Below are 22,822 nucleotides of genomic sequence, written 5' to 3'. Positions count from 1 at the left end.
GGGCCCCATTCTAGACTCCATGAATCAGAGACTTAAGAAGAAGTTTTAACAGTTCCCCCAGCTAATTTAATACATGTTTGGGCACATTTATTCCAGTGAAACGACTGATGGACAGCCTCACTGAGGGGAAGTAGCTCTGACCCTGTGTTGTGGAAAAGTCTTTGTCGTTTCTGTATGCAGTCGCTGGAAGAAGGAAGCAGCCATGCACTACTGGTTGTTGCAGTAACTTAACGCAGGGCGTGTTGTAGATAAGTGGCGATGCTGTTGGCATCATGAATTCAGAGTAAGAAGCTGAGTGTTGACTTAAATGTTTGAGGATGAAAATCAGTAATTTATAAAATCACCTATAACATCATCACAGATAATTTATCAATATTTATTAAAAGAGATAAGATAAATCCTGGGTCAAGTTAAGTGTACTTTTAACTGCATATGGCCTGTTTTTATGGTTCTCTATATGCTTTACAAAATACAGTTAAGACATTGTATTGTTGATTTAGATTTGTATTACAAGGCTGGGCACTCGGTTTTTACTTAGAGTATGTAGCACTGCCCCTGTGGGACAGTCCGAATTCGGTTGATATTATTGTAGTGTAAAGGACTTCTTTCAGGAAATAGGCTGTCTTGAGAAGAAAGACTATGAAATTTGATTCTTTACTTTTTAGCTCTGAAATAGACTTAGATGCCTTTAATTTATCGCTTCTTGGTCTTTTGGGTAAGAATAAGTGTAGATGCCTTAAATTCCACACCTACACATTTCATTTTATTTTCCTTGGATATTTTGGCTGAAGTTAAAATGTCATTGTGGGGCCCGGCACGATAGCATAGTGGTTAAGGTCTTTGCCTTGAATGTGCCAGGATCCCATATGGGCGCTGGTTCTAATCCCAGCGGTCCCGCTTCCCATCCAGTTCCTTGCTTATGGCCTGGGGAAAGCAGTTGAGGACGGCCCAAAGTCTTGGGACCCTGAATCCGTGTGGGAGACCTGGAGTAAGTTCCTTGCTCCTGGCTTCAGATTGGCGCAGCACCAGCCGTTGCGGTCATGTGGGGAATCATTGGACGGAAGATCTTCCTCTCTGTCCTCTCTTCTCTGTATATCTGACTTGCAGTAAAAATAAATCTTTTTTTAAAAAAATAAACATAATGTACTGTCTTGGGAATCATTGGGTCTTACCATAGATACTACTACTTTCAACCCACTGTAGTTCTTTTTTAATAATATACTTAAGAATGGTCTACAAAAATATATGCTTATTTCACGTCACATTTCCTTTTTAAAAAAAATTGTATAGGGTCCAGCGCAGTAGCCTAGTGGCTAAATCCTTGCATGTGCTGAGATCTCATAGGAGTATTGGTATCCCAGCTGCTCCACTTCCCATCCAGCTCCCTCTTGTGGCCTGGGAAAGCAGTGGAGGACAGCCCAAAGCCTTGGGACTCTGCACCTGCATGGGAGACACAGAAGAAGCTCCTGGCTTCGGATGAGCTCAGCCACTTGGAGAGTGACTCAGTGGACGGAAGAGCTCTCCCAGTCTCTTCTTCTTCTCTCTGCAAATCTGACTTTCCAATGAAAATAGATTTTGTTTTAAAAGACGTGTAATTTATCATGCATGACATGTTTTGAGATATATACAACATTGTGGAATGGCTAAGTCAAGCTAATTAATGTATTTATTACGTTGTAGTTATAGTTATTTTTGTGGTTAGGACACTTAAAGTTATTTCCAGCAATATAGTGTGTGGTTATTAAGTAGTCACCATGTTGTATAATACATGTCTTGAACTTACTGCTTCTGAATGAAGTCGTGTAACGTTTCGCCAGGGTCTCTGCCACCTCCCCTACTGCCACGCCAGCTTCTGCTAACCACTGCACTACCCTCCCTCCGTAAGCTCTGCTCTGGAGTCTAGACTCCAGCATCACACCTTGCAGTTTTGTCTTTGCCTGCCTTTGTCTTCCAGCTTCATCCTAATGATTACAAATGTTCTTTCTTTTTTGGGGCTGGGTGGTGTTTTATGATGTACATATGCAACACTTTCTCTAACCGTTCGTCCTCCGGCAGACACTCCGGTCGATTCCCCATCTTTGCTGTTGTGCCCAGGGCCGCAGTGTAGATGCCTCGTCCGCACCCTGATTTCATTTAGTTCAGATGCATTCACGTTGAGTTCCTGACTGCCGGAAGTTACACTTAGTGTCATGAGGTACTGGCAGATGGTTCATGAAAAGAAGCCGTCTGCCCAGTGTAACTGAATATGGGGCCAGCTGCCCTGGAATACCTCCTTCTGAGTGGGCCGTGCCCATGGGCCACCGCCCTTGTTCAGCCCGCGTCCCCTGGCTCCACCTGGCAGCGGTAGGATGATGCACAGCAGACAGAGGTACCTGGTATTCTTCAGACTGAGAGCAAGAAGGAGCCTGTTGAGTTCCTTGTAGATTAAACTTAGTGTGAGAGTGGTGATTCCTCGAAGATGTGCTTTTGTTTTGTTTCACCTCCCCATCCTCTGGGGGCAGGGGAACCCACAGAGAAAGATTTTATAACAGGATCGAGCCAGGCCTGAGAGAGGAGCAGTGATCCTGGGGGTCATGGGGGGTCATGGGAGTCACGGGGGGACGGAATCTCCGAGTCTGTGGCCAGTTATCTCTTTCTCCAGTTACCTTTGATTCCAGTTGAATTTTTTCATCATGCCAGAGTATCCTTAAAAAACTCAAATTATAATTTGAAATATTTATCTTTTTTTTTCCCCATATATCTAGGTGAAGATGGAGCTGGGAAAACAAGTTTAATAAGAAAAATTCAGGGAGTAGAGGAATACAAGAAAGGAAGAGGGCTGGAATATTTGTACTTAAACGTGCACGATGAAGACAGGGATGGTGAGTGTCACTTGTTTGTGACAAGTTCCGTGAAGACTGTGCTGGGCCTGCTGCTCTTGGCTGCTGCTCAGGTTAACTTAGTCTAACTGACTGTGTCGTTGCTGGGAATGTCAGTGTCATGCTGGTCAGTAGTTTTTTGTTTAGGCTTACTTTTACTGGTTGAGGTTCATCTCGTGATATTTTTAAGCATTTTAGTATATTCTGGGGAGCAGATATTGGCATTCTTGCTGTCTTGAAAAAAAAATCTTAATTCTTTTTTTATTTTAAATCAATTCTTTACTCCCTTTTCAGGGCCTTCTTCTGTTCTGACAAAAATGACATCCACCCCTTCCCCAGCCCTTACCTGATCATCCACTTTTCTTCTGAACATCATTTACCTTCTTAGTTTTGCATATATCTTTATTTCCTTTTTAAGGTTTTTTTTTATTGGAAAGTCAGATATATATAGAGGAGGAGGGACAAAGAGAAAGATCTCCTATCTGCTGGTTTATTCCCCAAGTGGCTGCAGCAGCTAGAGCTGAACCGAACCAGAGCCAGGAGCCCGGAGCCTCCTCCAGGGTCCCAAGGCTTTGGGCCATCCTTAGCTGCTCTCCCAGGCCACAAGCAGGGAACTCCATGGGAAGTGGAGCAGCTGGGGCACAAACTGGCACTCAAGGGAAGCTGGTGCATGCAAGGCGAGGACTTTAGCTACTGTGGTGTACCCCTTGCATATATCCTTAATGTGCATGACTCCATTGGCTGAAGGTGAAAAAACGGAAGTGTTACACAGTCTCTGCTTTCAAATGAAGAAATGTGAAGTAGAGGATGCTGGTGCTCTAGTTGAGAGTAAATCATTTTAGCCCTTTACTGAATTGGGAGATGTGACAGAAATAGCTGAACTTTTGCCAGTCAGTGGACGCCTCTGGTGGAGACACCCTAAAATACCAGCTAGTATTGTTAATTGGGTGATAAAATGACAATTTTGTTGCCTCGGTAACTGTCTTTTGTTTGTTGTAGATCAAACAAGGTGTAATGTGTGGATCTTAGATGGAGACCTTTATCACAAAGGCCTCCTTAAATTTTCACTGGATGCCATTTCTCTGAAAGACACTCTAGTTATGCTGGTTGTTGATATGTCAAAGCCCTGGACTGCTTTGGATTCTTTACAGAAATGGGCAAGTGTTGTTAGAGAACACGTTGACAAATTGAAAATTCCTCCTGAAGAAATGAAAGAAATGGAACAAAAATGTAAGTAGTCTAGAGCTACTAATAAAGAAATCGTATACAAAATATTTTAGCCAACCTATAGTAGTTATTGGGATTTTATTTAGGTTTAAATAAGTTTAGTGAAGGACTTATACTGTAACTACCATTTTTGAGATGCAGTTTGAATGATATACTGACTTTTAGTATAGCTTTAAGTTGGAGGTGTACACATGACGGTGAGTTACCTGAAAGGGTGCCACTTCTTCCTGACAAAAGGCTCTCTGTGTTCAGTTTGGAAAATAATATTTAGGGTTAAAACAAGTTGGGTGGTTTTTTTTTCAAGCTGTTTTGTTTTTGTCTGTTTTGTTTTGAGATTTATTTATTTCAAAGGCAGAGAAACAGAAAGGAGGAAGAAAGAAGTCTTCCATCTGTTGGTTTGTTCCCTGAGTGTCCTCTAGGGCTGGGTGAGGCCACAGGCCAGCCAGGACTCTCCCACGGGTGGCAGGGGCCCAGGTTCTAGGCCCATGATCTGCTCCTGCTTTTCCAGGCTGATGTAGCAGCGAGTTAGATCAGGAGTGAAGCAGCTGGGACTCAGAGCCGCACTGTGTGTTGCAAGCGGTGGCTTCATCGCTGTGCCACAATACCATCCTTCATTTCATTCCTTATCAGTGTTGTCAAAACAAAATGTGCCTGAAAAGGTGTTAACAGCATAGACAGAAATATGTTAATCTGGTTTTAGTATTTATATAATATGTAATATGTATTGCACATACCTGTGTGTTTTGGTAATTTTCATGAAAAGTATTTAAAATGATACAACGTTTCTGACATGTAAGCCAGTAGAATTTTAAAATTTTACCGACAGCTCTTTATTTGCCAGTGTTATACTTTGTCTAAGAAAATACATGTATTATGTATGTATATATGATATTGTAAATCACCAAGAACTTTTAGAGGGAAATTGGCAGTTTACTAAAATTTATATTGAAGGAAAGAGTAAAAACTTAGGAGAATGTAGGTCCTACATTATTGAAATGATGTCTAAATGCTTTTAAAATGTGCTTCTCTTCCATTGTTGCCCCTTGCCTGTGAGCTTTTGCCTCCCCTCACTCATGGTGAAGTTTAGGTTTGAGCAGCAGCTGTCCCTGGGTGACCCCTGACCAACCTCACCGCTGTCAGTGCAGCTGGGAACCCGGGAGAAGGTCTTCTCTGCTCACCCCACGCTGCTGACTCTGAAGCTGTTCTGGTTTATTGTGTTTATTGGAAGAGAAGAATTACAGAGAAATAGGCAGGAACAGAGAGAGATCTTTACCTGCTGATTCACTCCCCAGTGGCCGCAGCAGCCAGCGCTGGACCAGACCAAAGCCCATGGGTGCAGAGGTCCAGGTGCTTGGGCCAGCCTCTGTTGATTCCCAGTGAGGACATAAACCAGCACCCAAATGAACGTTCCTGTCCAAGGCAGCAGTCTAACGGGCATTCCACAGTGTCAGCCCCCTCAGGAAGCTTTGAGGACAGTGCTGGTTACCTGGGATGATGTAGAAGTCTTTTTTCATGGCTCCAATTTCTGATAACATTTGAGAACCCGTGTGGAAAAGTTCAGCTTGTGAAATTAAGAGTAGCGGTTAAAACTATGTTCCCATGTTTCTGGAGAGCCCAGCTTGGCTTTGCGGACCCATATAAAGTCAGAGCAGTTTCCTGTAGCTGCAGCATTCCTTGTGCTGCAAAGAGGATCAGAATCACTTTAAGCAAAAACAGCATTTTCCTAGTTATATCAGTAATATACATTCATTGTTTCTTTTTTTTTTTTTTAAAGATTTATTCATTTTATTACAGCCAGATATACACAGAAGAGGAGAGACAGAGAGGAAGATCTTCCGTCCGATGATTCACTCCCCAAGTGAGCCGCAATGGGCCGATGCTGCGCCAATCAAAAGCCGGGAACCTGGAACCTCTTCCGGGTCTCCCACGCGGGTGCAGGGTCCCAATGCATTGGGCCGTCCTCAACTGCCTTCCCAGGCCACAAGCAGGGAGCTGGATGGGAAGTGGAGCTGTCGGGATTAGAACCGGCGCCCATATGGGATCCCTGGGCTTTCAAGGCAAGGACTTTAGCCGCTAGGCCACGCCGCCGGGCCCCATTCATTGTTTCTTGAAAGTAATAATAAACTTTACCATGCTTGAAATTTTTCTAGGCATTTTTTTCCAGGCATTTTTACTTCTAAACTAGAATCATTCTTTGGTTTTCCTTTTTTTTAATCACTCCTCTCAGTGTTGCTATTTTCCTACAGTTTTAAATATTTTTTGAATGCTGACATTTTTTGTAGTATTCCTTAAGATACAGTTTTAATTCTGTGCTGTGGATAATTTGTTTCCAGAGTGATTGTGTTCAGTGTGGTCAGCAGTGTCCTGTGGAAGTGCTTGTGTGTGTGCCTCACCAGCTGTGCCCTCCACAATCCCAGGGGGTGATTACTGAGTCGCAGCATGTGCTACCACAGCTCTTAGTACAATCACATATCCTTTAAAAAGTGTTTTTGGCAGTCTTGCAAATGGCTTCAACATTGTGTTTAGGTAAAAAGTTTAGAGAGAGGAAATTAATGTTGTGGTCAGCTCGGACTGATGTTAAAGCATGTGGTTTTTTTCCCGGTTTTTCCCTTGCGGTGCCTGTTTGTTGAGTAGAGAAGCTAGGCTGTGGCTCACCAGGGATGTTTACATGCCAGTTTTGAGTTAGACCTAGGGAGACCTGCCCGTCGGAGCCATCCGTTGCAGCGTCCTGCCTTGTAGTTAATGTGTCGTCAGCACTTGTAGACTCTGAATGGATGGGTCACACGTTTTCTGTTTCTTACATAACTCTTCATAAAGGTATGTGTTTAGGCGATGGCAGAATGAGCTGCCTCCTGAAATAAAGCAATTTCTAAAATATGTTTACTTTGATTTTCAGTGATTAGAGACTTTCAAGAATATGTAGAGCCAGGAGAAGACTTCCCAGTTTCTCCTCAGAGAAGAAGCACCACGTCGCAGGAAGACAGAGATGACAGTGTCGTGTTACCCCTGGGCGCGGACACGCTCACGCAGAACTTGGGCATTCCAGTCCTAGTAGTTTGCACAAAGGTGAGTTTGCTTCCTAGATAGCCAGCTGTTTTGTTTTCCAGGTTTTTTTGAGGGGAGCTAACACATTGCTTAGTGCTCCTAGATTTTTGTTAACAGATAAAAATATTAAGATAGCAGATAATATGTGTCTCTGTTGTGATCTTGATCATAGTTTCTTTGAAAGAAAATATAATTTCGAATGTTCTGTTTAATTGAATTTATGATTTCACTTGTCATTGTTTAGCAGAAAGTACGGGTATAATAATAATTATTAACTTTTGTAAAATAATTTAGTTTTCAACATTGTTATTCTCAAATAGCAGAAGATTATCTAGTTAAAGTAGACTGTTAAACATCTAAATTCATTATTGTTTATTTGTAGGTATCGAGGGTGTCTTATTTGCAACAAAGATAATAAGATCACTACTGTCAAAAACTGCTTCCTAAGCTCTTGCACTGTTGATATTTTATGATGAAACCCAGTTTCTTTTCCGGTCATTTCATAAAGTATATGTTCTCCCTACTTGCTCCCAAGTAGTACGCTTTTCTGTTTTTAAGTCCTAGAATAGTTAAGATATTAATGATATAAAGCTGTGTGAGACTAAATGTTTTTGAAATATATAAGATTAGCCTGTAGTTAAAAGGACGGTACAAAGTTTATTCATCTTTAGGATAAAAATGTAAGACCTGCCTTAGTTAAAATGTTTCAGGATTGTTAGTAACAAAATAGTGGAGTGGCAGCATCTAGAATAATCCAGTTAAAGCCTGCTGTTTTCCAAAGGATTATTTTGAAGAGGTTAATTGTTACTTTACAGTTTCCCGTAAAGCAGTATTTTTAAAATTTACACTGGAGTCCTCAAATATGGTTTGTTTTGTCTTTGTTTTGTTTGGCAAAGAGCTATTTATTAACAGATGTTTCTCTTGTTTTGTACCACAACTAGTCACATTAAAAGCAGTGTTATTTTCCAAAGGGAAAATGTTGAGCTAAAAGGGTTCTAAATCAATATTAAGTAAGTCAGATTCATAAATTTTGAAACCCAAAGATTACATAGAATCTAAAGCACTGTCAGATGTATTCATTGTACGACTTTAAGATTTATTTATTTATTTTTTTTAAGGTTTATTTATTTTATTACAAAGTCAGATATACAGAGAGGAGAGACAGAGAGGAAGATCTTCCGTCTGATGGTTCACTCCCCAAGTGAGTGCAACGGCCGGTGCTGTGCCGATCCGATGCCAGGAACCTGGAACCTCTTCCAGGTCTCCCATGCAGGTGCAGGGTCCCAAAGCTTTGGGCCGTCCTTGACTGCTTTCCCAGGCCACAAGCAGGGAGCTGGATGGGAAGTGGAGCTGCCAGGATTAGAACCGGCGCCCATATGGGATGATGGCACATGCAAGGCAAGGACTTTAGCTGCTAGGCCACGCCGCTGGGCCCCCTTGTACGACTTTTTGTTTTTTTTTAAAGATTTATTTTATTTTATTTTTATTACAAAGTCAGATAATATACTGAGAGGAGGAGAGAGAGAGAGGAAGTGGAGCTGCCGGGATTAGAACCAGCGGCCATATGGGATCAAGGCGAGGACCTTAGCCACTAGGCCACGCTGCTGAGCCCCCTTGTACGACTTTTAAAGTGTATCGTAGGGCACAAGGATAGATAGATAGTTGGAGGAAGGAAACTCAACTCTTGAGTTTAAAGACTCTGGAAATAGACAGTTTCTTGCCTTAGGTTTACAGCTTCTGATTTCAGTTAAAAATCACTTTACTAAACTACCATGCTTCACGGTCAGTGGTCTAGCCGTAGTTTTCTTAATGCTTCGAGATACCACTCCCAGTATTCTGTAGAGTGAGCGACCAAGGCTCCTGAGTGTGCCAGACTGCTCTGTCATGTATGCACATGTATGTGGCAAATGATTACATGCCATAGTTGACCCCAAATTAATATTATTTAATACTTAATTATCTGATATTCCTTAGATGTCTGCTTTTTGCATTTTGCATCTTTGTTTCAGAAGAGTTTGGGGAAATTACTTGGACATGTGGTGCTTGAATTTGTACCCTTTGTATTTTCCTTAATATTTTTCTGTTGCAAGTGAAATTCAGAAATGTTTCATTGATTTTACAGGTGGCATTTCAAAAGTAGCTTGCAATTTTCTTATTTTGTTGTTGGTGAGATTGTAATGGAAATGAATCAAGCAGCAGAAATGAAATGAAGATCAGTGGAGAATGAGCGGATAAGCAGAGGAACAAGACAGAGCTGAGGAGCAGTAGAGACCCCTGAATATACAGGCGTGGTCTGTGAAACAAGGATAGCTTCTAGAGCCTAAAAACTGTGCTGAGAAGGGACTCTGTTAGGAAATCTGACCTCTTAGTATAATTGTGTGTTCATTCATTTCTGCATGAATCCTCCTGTTGGTGTTCTGGCTGGATTCAGTGCAGCCAAGTTGCTGCTTTCTAAAGAAGTAAAATGCTAAAATGGTCTTAAGACTCCCTTAGAAAGTCTCGGTTGTGATTCTGGGTCCTGCTGCTCAATCACCTCATCTTGGAGTGGTAGTTCTGTGTTGCTTTTTCCACCCAAAATTAATTAATGTGTTGAAATGATTAAGTTTCTTTTATATTAAGCTTACTTTTAATCATTATTTTAACTCAACAGTGTGACGCCATTAGTGTATTGGAGAAAGAACATGACTATAGAGACGAACACTTTGATTTTATCCAGTCACATATCCGGAAGTTTTGTTTACAGTGTATCCTTTCAGTTTATTCATCAAAGAGGCGCACCTTGTCTGTTTTCTAAAGTAAAGGAACAACTTCGATGGACTTTACGAGTTCTAGAACTGTTTTCCTGCATTTTCATGGTGAGCGTTGCGTTTAAAGGCAGCTTACTGAGAGCTTCACCGAGTCAGGTGCATGACGTCAGTGTCCTTGGACTTTTTTTCCTATCTTCAAAGGTTTCAAAGTTTGAGAACCTTCTATAAATGTTTGTTTGCTTCGAAATGTAAATACAGAAATATAAAAAAATTAGAAACAATGGATTTTAAAAGAGAAATTGCTTCTTGAAAATGAGATATTTTATTTATCAGTAAGAGAGACAGTTCAGAATTATCTGTATTTATTTTGACCTTCGAATGTGTTTCATTGGAGAACCAGGGCTTCTCCCTAAATGCGCAGGAGCCCAAAACTCAGTCCGTGTCTCCTGTGTGTATGGACGGGGCTGGAATTGCTTGTAAACAACACACGGGCTCTCCTGTGGGATCCGGGTACCCAGCAGACAGCGTAACTGCTGTGCCAAACGCCTGCCACTGCAAGCGTCTTTGTTTTATTTATTCATTCATTTTACATTTAATTGCAAGGCAGCTTTCACAGAGAAATCTTCCAAATCACCAGGAGTCAGTTCTCATCACAGGGTAAATGAGGAATCCAAAGTCTCCTCAACTGAGCTTTTGCTTAAGCTCTTCTTATTCCAAGGTAAGTTGTATATATATCACATTAGGGTGCATTTAGTAATATTACTTTTAGGTTCCTAAGCCTCAGATCACATCCTGGAAAGGAGTAGCTCTTTTGCAGACATAGGGCCAGTGCCTAGTTTGGTCCTCTGGGTTGATGACAGAATTTCTGATAGTGTGAACACATCATTTGTCAGTGGTCATAGTAATCCGCCCCTCCCCCCCAATAGTTCTTGGTCTTTGATCTGCCATGTCTTTCGAAGCAAAGGTCTGAAATTAACATTTGCTTTAGTTAGGCTGTATAATTTCAACTTTGGGTCATGAAATATACTTTGCTTTAGAAAATTTTATTAAACCATTATTTATTTATTCATGTATGTATCTGAAAGCAACAGAGAAAGAGAAGGCTAGCTGTCTTCTGTCTGCTGGTTTACTCCCCATAGGGATGCAGCTGAAAGGTCTGGTCTAGGCCAAAACCTGGAAGCTGGATTTGCATCCGGGTCTCCCCTATGGATGGCAGGCCATGTGCCTGCCATGTGGTGCTGCTTTCCCAGGTGCATTAAGCAGGGAGCTGGACTGGAAGCAGAGCCACTGGGATTTGAGCCGTACTTTGATTTGGGGTGCCAGTGTTGCATGTTGGTGGGTTGACCCACCGTGGCTCCTGCTTGCTTCCTGATGGAACTTCAGCTGTGCTTTCTCTGCGTATGTCGCATCGCCTGGACTTTGACTCGGAATCTTCTTTCCTGGGAGACAGTAGTGTTAACCATTCTTGTTGAAAAGGCAAAGAAGTTATTGATAAGTAAAATCCCCTGTCATGAAGTTTAAAGATAAAAGCAAAAATATTGTCTGTTCATGTCCTTCAGAGAGGTAAAGTGGTGTCAGAATTGCTAAATTTCCTATTTCTTTGCTTAAATACCTACCCTCCAATTTAAATTATGTAAAGACTATTTGCTTTTTACCTGATATGTAAATGTTTTAACACTTCTTTAATTTTTGATTATATAGTATGTCTTTGGAAGATATTCTTTGTTGTTTGTTGGTTTGCTTTTTGATGGTGTTTACAGGGTTGATCATGGTGGGAAGGATCAAGGATCAGGGAACGGTGGGAAATCATTGTTTCCTAATTCTCCCTTTCCTCTTTGGGGAAGGGGAGAGATCAAGGGGGAAGCCACACCCAGCCTCCCAAATGTCCCTGTACCCAGGGATGGGGAACTGCCACCTGATTGGAAGTTACTCTCAAAAGAAATAAGCAAATAGATAAAACATTTGAGCTGAGAACACAGAATTTTATGGTACTTGTTCACGGTTTGTTCAAGATTTTCTTAACCGTAATATTCAGATGGTGCGGCCCTTATTTACACTTCAGTAAAAGAAAACAAAAATATAGACCTAGTATATAAATACATTGTTCAGAAATTATATGGATTTCCGTATAAGATCCCTGCTATTGTTGTGGAAAAGGACGCCGTATTTATGTAAGTATGCTCTTTCATAATTATACTGTCGCTGTTTGACATGATACCATTTTCAGTTTAAGGTGGGACCTTTAGTCCATTCTGTGAGGAGTAGATGAGTCCTTGAACTGTTTATAAGCTGCTTTGATCTGTTGATCACTGCCTCTTGAGTTTTACTGCTGGCCTGTCTTTATTTTATTTTTTAGATTGTTTACTTAGTTGAGAGGAAAAGAGAGGTTGGGGGAAAGGGGAAGCCTTGCTTATCTTACTCTGCCTGCAGAGCCTTCAGTGGCCTTGGCTGGTCCACAGCCTAGGAGCACAGTCCAGCTCTCCCAGGAGGCTGACGGACCTGCTCACCTGAGCCATCACCTCTGCCTCCCGAGGTGTAGTTGGTAAGAACTAGATTCAGGAGCTGGAATCAGGAAATGAAGTCAGGCAGTATCATGCAGTATGTGGGCCTTGAACACCTGCTCACCTAACCCATTTGAAAAGGCTTTGCTAATAGCTAATCTGTAATTGTGGACAAATAATTATGTTTTCTGGGCCCGGTGTGATAGCCTAGTGGCTAAAGTCCTTGCCTTGCATGTGCCATCATCCCATATGGGCGCCGGTTCTAATCCCAGCTGCTCCACTCCCCATCCAGCTTCCTGCCTGTGGCCTGGGAAAGCAAGTGAGGATGACCCAAAGCTTTGGGACTCTGCACCCGCTTGGGAGACCTGGAAGAAGCTCCTGGCTCCTGGCTTCAGATGAGCTTAGCTCCAGCCATTGCGGCCACTACGGGAGTAAACCAGTGGGTGGAGAATCTTTCTCATTCCATCTTTCTGTAAATCTGCCTTTCCAATAAAAATAAATAAATCTTTAAAAAATTTGTTTTCTATTTGCTTATTTTTTTAAGGGAGATTGATTTATTTATTTGAAATATGGACCTAGATGGAGATCTTTCTTCCTGCTGTCTCACTGTCCAGATGGCTACTGCAGCCAGCACTAAGCCGGATTGAAGCCAGAAACTTCTTCCAGGTCTCCCACAGGTGCCCAAACACTTGGACCATCTTCTGCTGCTATTCCTAGGCCCTTAGCAGAGAGCTGGATCAGAAGTGGAGCAGCTGGGATGTGAACTGGTGTCCATATGGGATGTTGGTGTTGCTGGCAGCAGCTTGGCTTGCTATGTGACCTCTCAACACGGCATCATTTTAGTAGAAATTAGTAAGACATAATTTGGACATTATAAAAATAGTTTTCTATATCAAATTGCCTAGAAAAATGTTCCCTTTATGTGATCATGAAGTGAATGAAGGATTGGTAAAAATGTAAATGCTTGAAAATGTGTCACACTTATTTCTCTCCAGTCCAGCAGGGTGGGATAATGATAAGAAGATAGGAATATTACATGAAAATTTTCAAACATTGAAAGCAGAAGATAATTTTGAAGACATCATAACAAAACCACCCGTCCGAAAGGTAACAATTTCAGTAAATGGTCTCAATATTTCGGCTTTTAAACTGAGAGGGAAGTTCCTGTGCGAGGCTGTCCAAGGGGCTGTGAGTGATGTGGCTGTTTCTGATATGCTAGTTGTGTAGGATTTGTTGCAGCAAAATACAGATCAACTCTTCAGTTACCGAATCTTACTTAGCCTGGGGCATATTAGTGCAGAATACATAGTCTCAATATTCCTTGGAATTAATAATTGGCTTGGTGACTGGATTCCTAATAGCTTTAATAGGTTGAAGTTGTGAACTTTCTAACCTAGAGCCAAAAACCCACGAAGGCTATGCTGGAATAATTAGGCTGTTGAAGCAGGTCTCCAGTCATCATCACAGCTATTGATTACCCACCTTAATCCACAGCCGTGCAAGAGCTTCCAGTTTTCTGTATTCAGTTTTGGTCTTGACCACCCCATGTCATTCTATGACTATTAAATCTTGTTCCAGAAGGTACTCTTCTTTCACTTAATACTAAGCAGTGTACAATGTGGATATTTCTGAAAAGGTGTATAAAAATGAGAATCTCTATATAGTGGTTCCCACTGATAACATATTCAGATTTGTATTTAAGGACCCATTCACAGATTACTAATAATATGAAAGGAATGTCAAATGAAAAATCAGCATGGTGTATGTCTATTGAAAGAGATGTGCATGTCAAAAAAAAATAACAAAAATGGTTCCCATTGTTTTAAGAAATGATACTTTGGGTTGGGGGTGTGTGTGTGTGTGTTTTAATTTATCCCACGAATGCTTGTGAAGCACCAGCTGAGGTGCTGTTCAGGCACCAGGTGCTCCTGCCACAGGAGGGCGGTGCAGCTAGTCCATGCTGACGTGGAGTGTTGCGTAAACGCTGTGGGAGTGAAGCGGGGGTATTGGGAGCATGAGAGAGAACACTGGCCTGTTCGTGGTGGGGGAGATCTCTGATGACAAAGAAGATTGAAGGCAGAGGGCCTGGAGTGCTTGGGCCCTTGAGCAGGGCTAGTGAGGAAGAGAGGCAGGAAAGCCGAGGAGGGCTCTGGGTGGGGTAAGAGAAGACCAGCAGAGTTAAGAGCCTGTACGGCCTCACAGCTGGAACTTAGGACTTCATTTTGAGTGAGATGGAAAGCAACTGGAGAGTCAGAGCCGAGCACTAGGTAACCTTTTTAAAAGGATCTCTCTGGCTGCTGGGAAGAAAGTCACAGCCTTGGGGTGTGTTGCACAACAGTAAGCCGCAGATGTTCGCAATGCCTGCCCTGATTATTCAGTGGATGGAATAGCCGTTAGGTTTTTATTTCAAGGAAACAGGGACAAGCTGTGCCCCACCCTGTGGGATGTTACTGCCCTTTTTGAATTGTCCAGTGTTGTTCATTGTTCAGCATGTCTGATGAGCGTGGGTGACGCGCCTCTGACACACTCTGAAGTGTTCCCCAGCCACTGGTGCTACCACGATTGGCACAGCGGATAGCGACCATTTAGGTCACCGTGAATGGGCAATCACTGGACAGCTCCGGTTGTAACAGCCTTTTGGGGTACCGCATTCATAAATATTAATATAAGTAATGCTCAAATTCTCAAGCTCTTGTTAGTCTAATCCACAAAGTACGCTCTTACTGACAATAGCATGATATACTAACTTTGCTCATTTTCAGTTTGTTCATGAAAAGGAGATCATGGCAGAAGATGACCAGGTGTTTCTCATGAAGCTGCAGGTATGACCTGACATCAGCAGACTGTGACTCATGCCTTTCTACTCATGTGTATTGTCTTCAAAACAGCACTATGTGCTATCACGTCTAACACAGGTTGTTTTTTTTTCCTTCCCAGTCACTCTTAGCAAAGCAGCCACCAACTGCAGCTGGAAGGCCTGTGGTCAGTATTACAGATTTGACAACATTATTAAACTATAGTACATATTGTTTTAGTCCTTTTTTTTTCTTAATCTTATGCTTTATATTGATATACTTTGCTCTAAACTTGAATTCATAAGTTTTTTTGGAATGGTGAAATGTGTAAAAAAAAAAAAAAAACAGTTATTCTCAGAGGACAATGTTGTGTGTTTGACCCTGTATGGTTATAGGATTCCAGTCTGCTTTGTAACCAGCCCTGCCTTCTAAGCATAAGCTAACAACTTTATATTTTTTTTATTCAACATATTCCTTCCACTGGAGAAATGGTCACCAGTGGATTGCCATGTAAGAGTAGAACACAGGGAGCATAGTTGGAAAGGAGTTGACTTGTATAATAACTTTGAAGAAGTTGAAAGTTTCCTATTTGTGGTTTCCTGTTTGTATGTAGGATGCCTCACCCAGGGTCCCAGGAGGCTCACCTCGCACGCCAAACCGATCCGTGTCGTCCAACGTCGCCAGCGTGTCTCCTGTCCCTGCGGGTGCAAAAAAAATTGATCCAAACATGAAAGGTACGGCTCTGTCTTGGAGAAAACGATATAGTGCGTTTTATAATGGAGAAAAATCCAACTCTGAACCCCACCTTTTGCTACAGTGGTTTTCATTTTTGTATACTGCCTTCTAAGGTTTGTCTTTGTGGACTAAATCTCAGAGTTAACCAGATTGTTAACTCAGTGTTGGGTTTTTTGTTCTGTTTTGTTTTTAATTTTAAAATTAATTTGAAAGAGTTGTAGAGAGAGAGACCTCCATCCACTAAATATTCCCCAAGTGGCGACAATAGCCAGCGCTGCGCCAGGTCAAAGCCAGGATCATGCAGCTCCATCAGGGTCTTTGACGTGGGTGCGTGGTGGGGGCGCAGGCCCTTGGGCTCTTAGCAGGGAGCTGGGTCAGAAGTGAAACAGCGGGGACTTGAAGTGGTGCTAGGCTACGGGGTCCTGGTGTTACAGGGCCACAGCACTGGCTCCTCAAAGTGCATTCTGACTCCGTCAGGTCTGTAATGAAAGCTGTGTCATAAAACATGCTCCTATATTGGCCATTGAAGATAAGTTACATTTGTACTGTGATATGTAATCCTCAATTAAAGAAAAAATATATATATGATAACCTTATTCTGTAGAAGTAATTGCCCTACGTGGACTCAGTACTTTCATGCCTTTTGATGATGTCTCCCAATTGATTATTCAACTTTACATGTTAGCAATGTTGAACATTTTCATTTTGCCATGAGATAATTAGTATTCTTTAAATAATAATTAGAGTTTTGCGGAGCCAGTGCTGTAATCTAGTGGTACCAGTTCAAGTCCCAGTTGCTCTGTTTCTCATCCTGCTTGCTGCTAATGTTCCTGGGCAAGCAGTGGAGGAGGGCCCAAGGACTTGGGACCCTGTGCCCTCGTGGTGGGCCTGACGGAAACTCCTGGCTCCTGGCTTCCGACTGACCCAGTGCGGTTGTTGGAGCTGTCTGCTGGGGAGCGATCCACCAGATGGAAAATTCTCTCTCTCTCTCTCTCTCTCTCTCTCTCTCTGTCTTTCTTGGTGTCTCTCTGTAACTGCCTTTCAAATAAATAAATCCTTTTTTAAGTTATTCTTCTAGGATTTTTTCCTATTTGTATTCCTCTTCTGTGAATAACTTACAGCTCTCTTTTACCCATTTATCTCAGAATTTCTGGTTTTCATATAGAATTAGGTAGTCCTTAATAATATACTTGAGGCAAATATTTCTCAACAATTCTGTTTTTGAAGCATCCCTTTCAAGTTGGAGTTTTAGATAGCGTCAAATGTCTTTTTATTTAAAAGGCTTTTGGCCTGTAAAAACTAATTTCCTTGTTTTTAAATATTTGTAATTAACATAATCACTTTCCTTTAGATATGAGGAGGTTAAGCCTATAGGTTAAGCCTGTAGACCAAAGTAGATTGAATTTGGGATTTGTGGCTTTTAGATTCTAAGTCTGTTTTGTTATTGTATTTGGTTACTGATGTAATTATGATAAAACTTCAAAAAGTCTTAGGAGATTTTTGTTTCTTATTTTTATTTTTATAGCTGGAGCTACCAGTGAAGGTGTCCTGGCAAATTTCTTCAACAGTTTGTTGAGTAAAAAGACGGGTTCTCCAGGAGGGCCTGGCGTTGGCAGTGGCAGCCCTGGCAGTGGGGCTGGAAGTGGGAGCAGTGGTTTACCACCATCTGCCAAGAAGTCAGGTAAACTCGCTTAGAACAGCCTCGTTTCGGTGAGACGGAAGCTCCCCTCGGTGGTAGCTGTTTCTTGTTGTAAGTGCCTAACGCACACCTTTTGGAAAGGAAGGATGCTTACAGTTTTGAAGCGTCCCTGTCCAGGCTCAGTCAGGCCCCGAGCACGTGTGGTGGAAGAAGGCCTGGAGGCCAGGAAGCCAGAGGGGTGGTACGTGTTCATTATCACCTGCCTCTCTGCGACCTCCCCTTCTAGAGCCGCCAGGACTTAGTCAAGGATTCGCCCCAGTAGCCTGATCCTTCCGGGTGCTCCTCTAAGACCTCACCTTCAGACACCCTAGGGAGGTGAATTTTCTGCCCTAAATCCGTTAACAACAAACTGTGGGAACCTAGCGTCTAGCACGTGTCCCTCAGTAACATCCTGGGCCTGTATCCAAATCCCGGCCCCTCCCATGACATTCACTCCCGAAAGTGCATCGTTTAATGGTTTCACTATCTTTACAGAGTTACACAAATTATTTACTTTGCTTATTGTCCTGTGCCTTTAAAAATGTATGTATTTCTGTGAGATCAAATAAAAGATGCCAGTTTTGCCTGTGCAATTTAAAATGAGGGTACTTACCTGTAGTGAGGTTTATATAATTGAGTATGTTTAATGTCAGTAAAGCATCAGCAGATGTTTGAATGAGAAGGAGACCTGGGCTCTGTCACAACCTTAATTCTCTTTCTCTTCCTGCAGGCCAGAAGGCTGTCTTGTCAGATGTTCATGCGGAACTAGACAGAATGACACGAAAGCCAGTTCCCGTTTCCCCCACGACCCCTACATCTCCTACAGAAGGAGAAGCTTCCTGAAGATACCAAATAAAGCCATTTGTTCAGTTTTTTGGGGATAATGTAAACTGGCCTCTGCCATTTCCTTCAAAGTGGAATTAGGAAGCTGGAGTGCTTTTACAGATGGACTAAATTTATGGGTTTTTTTTTTTTTGGTGGTTGCCCATTTTTATAAAAGGAACTATTTAGAAGAAAAATTGTTCTAATTATGTGGAATGCTATTTGCATTGCATTTTGCATAAAGAAGTAATTTTGGATTTTGAAGTACCAAAATTTATAGATCTGAAATGCAACCATGTGATCATATCCTAAAGGCTGTCTAAAACATAAGCAGAATTTAGGGAAGGGTGAGGCAGATGTGGTTGGGAAGTCCAGACACAGTTAGTTAAGATTATTGAAATCATTCTCCAAAAATGCGTGTGTCTTGCTGAAGATCAGTTGTCAGATTTTGCACACCAACACGGATATGTCGCCACACACGAAACATGAGAAAACAGTCCGATGTCAGTTGATAATCTAGTTGTAATCTCAATCAGCGATCCTGCACGTGGTCATCGGGAGGTGATTTACAACTTTGGCCAAGATGTGTCTTGAACTGAGAAGGAAAGAAAGCACATTGATGAAATATGGAAAGAAAGGTAACAGGCTTCGGCTATGTCTATACATATATATATATATATGGCTCTGCCTTATTATACTCCTTTTTTGTTTGTGACTTTCCACTGTAATCAGTTAATAAAATATTTATTCTCTGCATTCAGGGTCAAACAACTTGTTGCATTTTCTCATGTTTAAATTTGTTTATCAGCTACTTAGATTAATTAATATGTAATGTTCAATTGGATCCCTTTTTTCCCCTGTGGGAAAATTTTTTTCTTTCTTTTATTTTTTTTTTTTATTTTATTATTTTTTTAAAGATTTATTTATTACAGCCAGATATACAGAGAGGAGAGACAGAAAGGAAGATCTTCCGTCCGATGATTCACTCCCAAAGTGAGCCGCAACGGCCGGTGCGCGCCGATCCGAAGCCGGGAACCAGGAACCTCTTCCGGGTCTCCCACGCAGGTGCAGGGTCCCAAGACTTTGGGCCGTCCTCGACTGGTTTCCCAGGCCACAAGCAGGGAGCTGGATGGGAAGTGGAGCTGCCGGGATTAGAACCGGCGCCCATATGGGATGATGGCATATGCAAGGCAAGGACTTTAGCCGCTAGGCCACGCCTGCTCAAGTGGTTTTGATAATTCAGCAGTTCTGAATACTGCTCATCTTGCCACTGCTTTCGCATTAAAATCTCTCCAGAATCCACTGGCTGACACAGTCTACCTTAGAGTCTCCGTTTGCCCAAGTAATCACTGCCAACCCTTGGCTGGGATAGTTGATCCATTTGTTCTGTCCTCCATCTTCTGTTATAGTACCAGGTGTCCTCCACAGGCTGCAGTGTACTGCCATATCCTCCACGTGCACCTGTGCTGTTTACTGCTTAGTCTGAGCCACTGAGGAGGCCCAGCTCTGACACATGCACTTCACGATCAGACATTGGAACCTGCAATTCTCTCCATGGTTGGAGTTCTGAGTCTGAGGTTCAGTTGGGGAGAGTCCCAAAGACACCTCATCTGAGGTGATCCCTACCTGGTTCTTGTGTGTGCATGTCAATACAGAGTCCGGCCCATTTCATTGCCCAAATCAACCTATGCATGCAGTAGTAGTTGCAATTGCTGGGTCATTTCTGTCTCCAGTCCTATCTTCTACTCAAACTAATGGGTGTTGTAGTCCAGCCCGATCCTGCCCACTGCACATTTGGCCCTCACACAAACCAGTGGGAGTTTTTAGCCTAGTTGGAGCCACCCACAATACCCCCCACCAGGTCTGCTCCCTACCCTGGTTTCTGTGTTTGCCCCACATCTTACTCTGCTCTTGTACATGTCAATGGGCTTTGAAGCCTAGATCACCCCAGCGAGCCTCAGTTTCCTGTCCACACTGGTGCCAGCAGGTGCCACTCTCTGTCAAGCCATGCCTACCTCTAGTCATCTGCTGCTTTCCAAGGCCACAACCAGGGAGCTGATGGGAAGCAGTACTGACAGGATTAGAACCAGTACCCATATGGGATCCTGGCACACGCAAGGCAAGGACTTTAGTCACTAGGCTACTGTGCCAGGCCCCACTGCTTTCATTTTGCAATGCAGTTGAATTGAGCAACTGTGACAGAGGCCCTAGTGGTCTCCTGTACTTAGGCACTGGTCCTTTAACAAAAGAAGTTTGGCAACCCTTCAGCTACAGCAGTGTTTAGCAGAGTTCCTGCTAAAGGCCACCTACAGGAATGATCCCTTTCTGAGTTACTAGTTATGGTCAAGTTGGGCCTGGGCTTTCTAATTAAGATATCAGGTGTCAATGGTTTGTATTTAGTAGGGTTTCAAATGAAGTATTTTAGGTAAAGTTGACCATAAGACTGAAACAATTTTGGATCTAACCTAGCAATCTTATTCCATATGCTGGTTCACTACTCAGTTGGTTGCAATGGCCAGAGCTGAGTCAATCTGAAGCCTAGAACAACTTCTAGGTCTTTTCTACATTCTTCTCATTATTAGTGGGCTACATTACTCTTTGATCTGTCTTACTTACCAATTTGTGTGTACTTTTAAAACTTTTCTGAAATTTAGACTTTGGCGCTTTGCAGCAGCGCCCAGCCAAGTGACTTTGCACTTTGTGATGGTGGCAGGTTTGCAGAGAACCTAGGGAATGGCACTGGCAGGGTTATGTGGGTACCTTGGGACTCGTATTCAGGCAGGTGGAGCAACCCTGGGAATTTCCCCAGGTGCTTGGTCCTAGGCAGGGTGGGTGGAGGGGAGAACCAAACGCCACAGGTTAGCATGCTTGCCTGGTGTGCTGGTGGACTGGGCTTGGGGAACTTTGAATGGGCTTGAATCTTGGGTGGGCAGAGGGGTAAGGTCCCAAGCCAGCACATGTGCCAGGAGCTTGGGATCCAAGTGGGTGGGCAGAGCTCCAGGCCAGCATACCACCCCAATGAAAGACTGGGCTCCAGAAGGCTGGACTGGAGGAACCCATGTGCTCCCAGGGGCAGGGATTGTGGGCTGATCAGGAAAGGAGGTGAGCAGATGTGTGGGTGGAAGGAGCGCTGAGGGGGAGTGTGTTGCAGGTGCGGAATGACTTCTGAGGGACTTCCATTGACAAGGCCACTGTACTTGCAGGTAAGTGAGGGGGGCGAGACTGAGCAGTTTGGAGGAGAGAAGCTGGAAAACCTTTATGATCAGACTGGTGCACCAGCCCATGTGGGAGACCTGAGCTGAGATTGTTAGCATGAATCACTGCCAATCACTCATTGATGCACATGATAGCTAGCTGGGGGCCTACCTGGTAAGGCCAGATCACAGTACCCACCACTGAGAGTCTAAACAGGGCAGGTAATGTCCATGATACTAACCAGCACGTGAGAGAACCAGATCTGGGGGCAGATTCTGTGGGGGATATGTGGACCCACCCTAATGGAATTGCAATTTCCACTAGTTTGCTTCAGAGCTGGGATTGGTGACAGACTGAGCTAGGCATGACCATGGAATGCTCAACACTCATGGGTACTGGGATTGGGAACAGGCTGGGTTAGTCCAGGCTGCAGCACCCACAGGTGCACCCAAGAATGGGGTGTGGGACCGGCCAGACTGCAACTTCTTCAGCTCACACAAAGGCCAGGACAGAGAGGGTAGACTCTGCCGGATAAGGGCTTAGCAGCCACCAGCACATGTGAGATCTGAGAGTGGCCCTAGCAAGAGAATTTGGGAAACTCCTCTGGTGGAATGTAGCTCCACTGGTGAGCATGTGATCCAGGCCTGGGTGTTGGTCAAACTGGGCAAGGTTTACCCATTAGCAATTGTGCGCGGGGAGGGAGAGTGGACCGGGCAGGAGCCTGGATGGAGTATGGGTCAAAAGAGCTGAGTGTGTGATGGGCAGGGTTGAGCAGAGCCACAGCATCCATTCATTGGCTTATGTAAGACAGGGCTGGAGACAGAACTGACCTCACATGCACACAAAATAAACAGCAGTTGGTGGAGAAGAAAGACAAGTAAGTACATGATCTTGCTACGTGGGCCTCAGAATCCAGAGGTGCAGGAGGAAGAAACCTCGGACATCTTTCCTGAGGACCCATCATGCTTAGGATGAAGTTCAAGTTCACTGAGCTGCAAACCCCCACGTTACATGGCCTCCATCTACATCTCCATCCTTGAATCTTTTTTTTAAAGTCGATTTACTTTTTATTGGAAAGGCAGATTTACAGAGAGAAGGAGAGACATAGAGAGAAAGATCTTTCATCCACTGGTTCATTCCTCCAAACAGTTGCAATGGCCAGAGTTAAGCTGATCTGACGCCAGGAGACTCTAGGTCTCCCACATGGGTGCAGAGTCCC

The 22,822-nt window shown here is 43.2% G+C and overlaps 1 protein-coding gene across 1 annotated transcript in view; it reads left to right on the top strand.

Moving 5' to 3' along the window:
* DYNC1LI1 (dynein cytoplasmic 1 light intermediate chain 1) overlaps positions 1-18,476 on the top strand; it is a 30,723-nt gene extending 12,247 nt beyond the window's left edge. Inside the window, exons 3-13 of the mRNA XM_004588252.3 lie at positions 2,745-2,861; positions 3,858-4,088; positions 6,982-7,151; positions 9,781-9,874; positions 11,913-12,048; positions 13,374-13,485; positions 15,141-15,200; positions 15,316-15,360; positions 15,787-15,907; positions 17,434-17,589; positions 18,317-18,476. Of these exons, the coding sequence (XP_004588309.2) occupies positions 2,745-2,861; positions 3,858-4,088; positions 6,982-7,151; positions 9,781-9,874; positions 11,913-12,048; positions 13,374-13,485; positions 15,141-15,200; positions 15,316-15,360; positions 15,787-15,907; positions 17,434-17,589; positions 18,317-18,429 (1,355 nt within the window). The 3' untranslated portion in view covers positions 18,430-18,476. The remainder of the gene's footprint in view (positions 1-2,744; positions 2,862-3,857; positions 4,089-6,981; positions 7,152-9,780; positions 9,875-11,912; positions 12,049-13,373; positions 13,486-15,140; positions 15,201-15,315; positions 15,361-15,786; positions 15,908-17,433; positions 17,590-18,316) is intronic.
* Positions 18,477-22,822: the final 4,346 nt, after the last annotated feature.

This window comes from Ochotona princeps, chromosome 30 (assembly GCF_030435755.1).
Source record: "Ochotona princeps isolate mOchPri1 chromosome 30, mOchPri1.hap1, whole genome shotgun sequence".
NCBI classification, from domain to species: domain Eukaryota; kingdom Metazoa; phylum Chordata; class Mammalia; order Lagomorpha; family Ochotonidae; genus Ochotona; species Ochotona princeps.
Note: the sequence above shows the minus strand (reverse complement) of the source record. Positions and strands in the feature narration are given on the sequence as shown.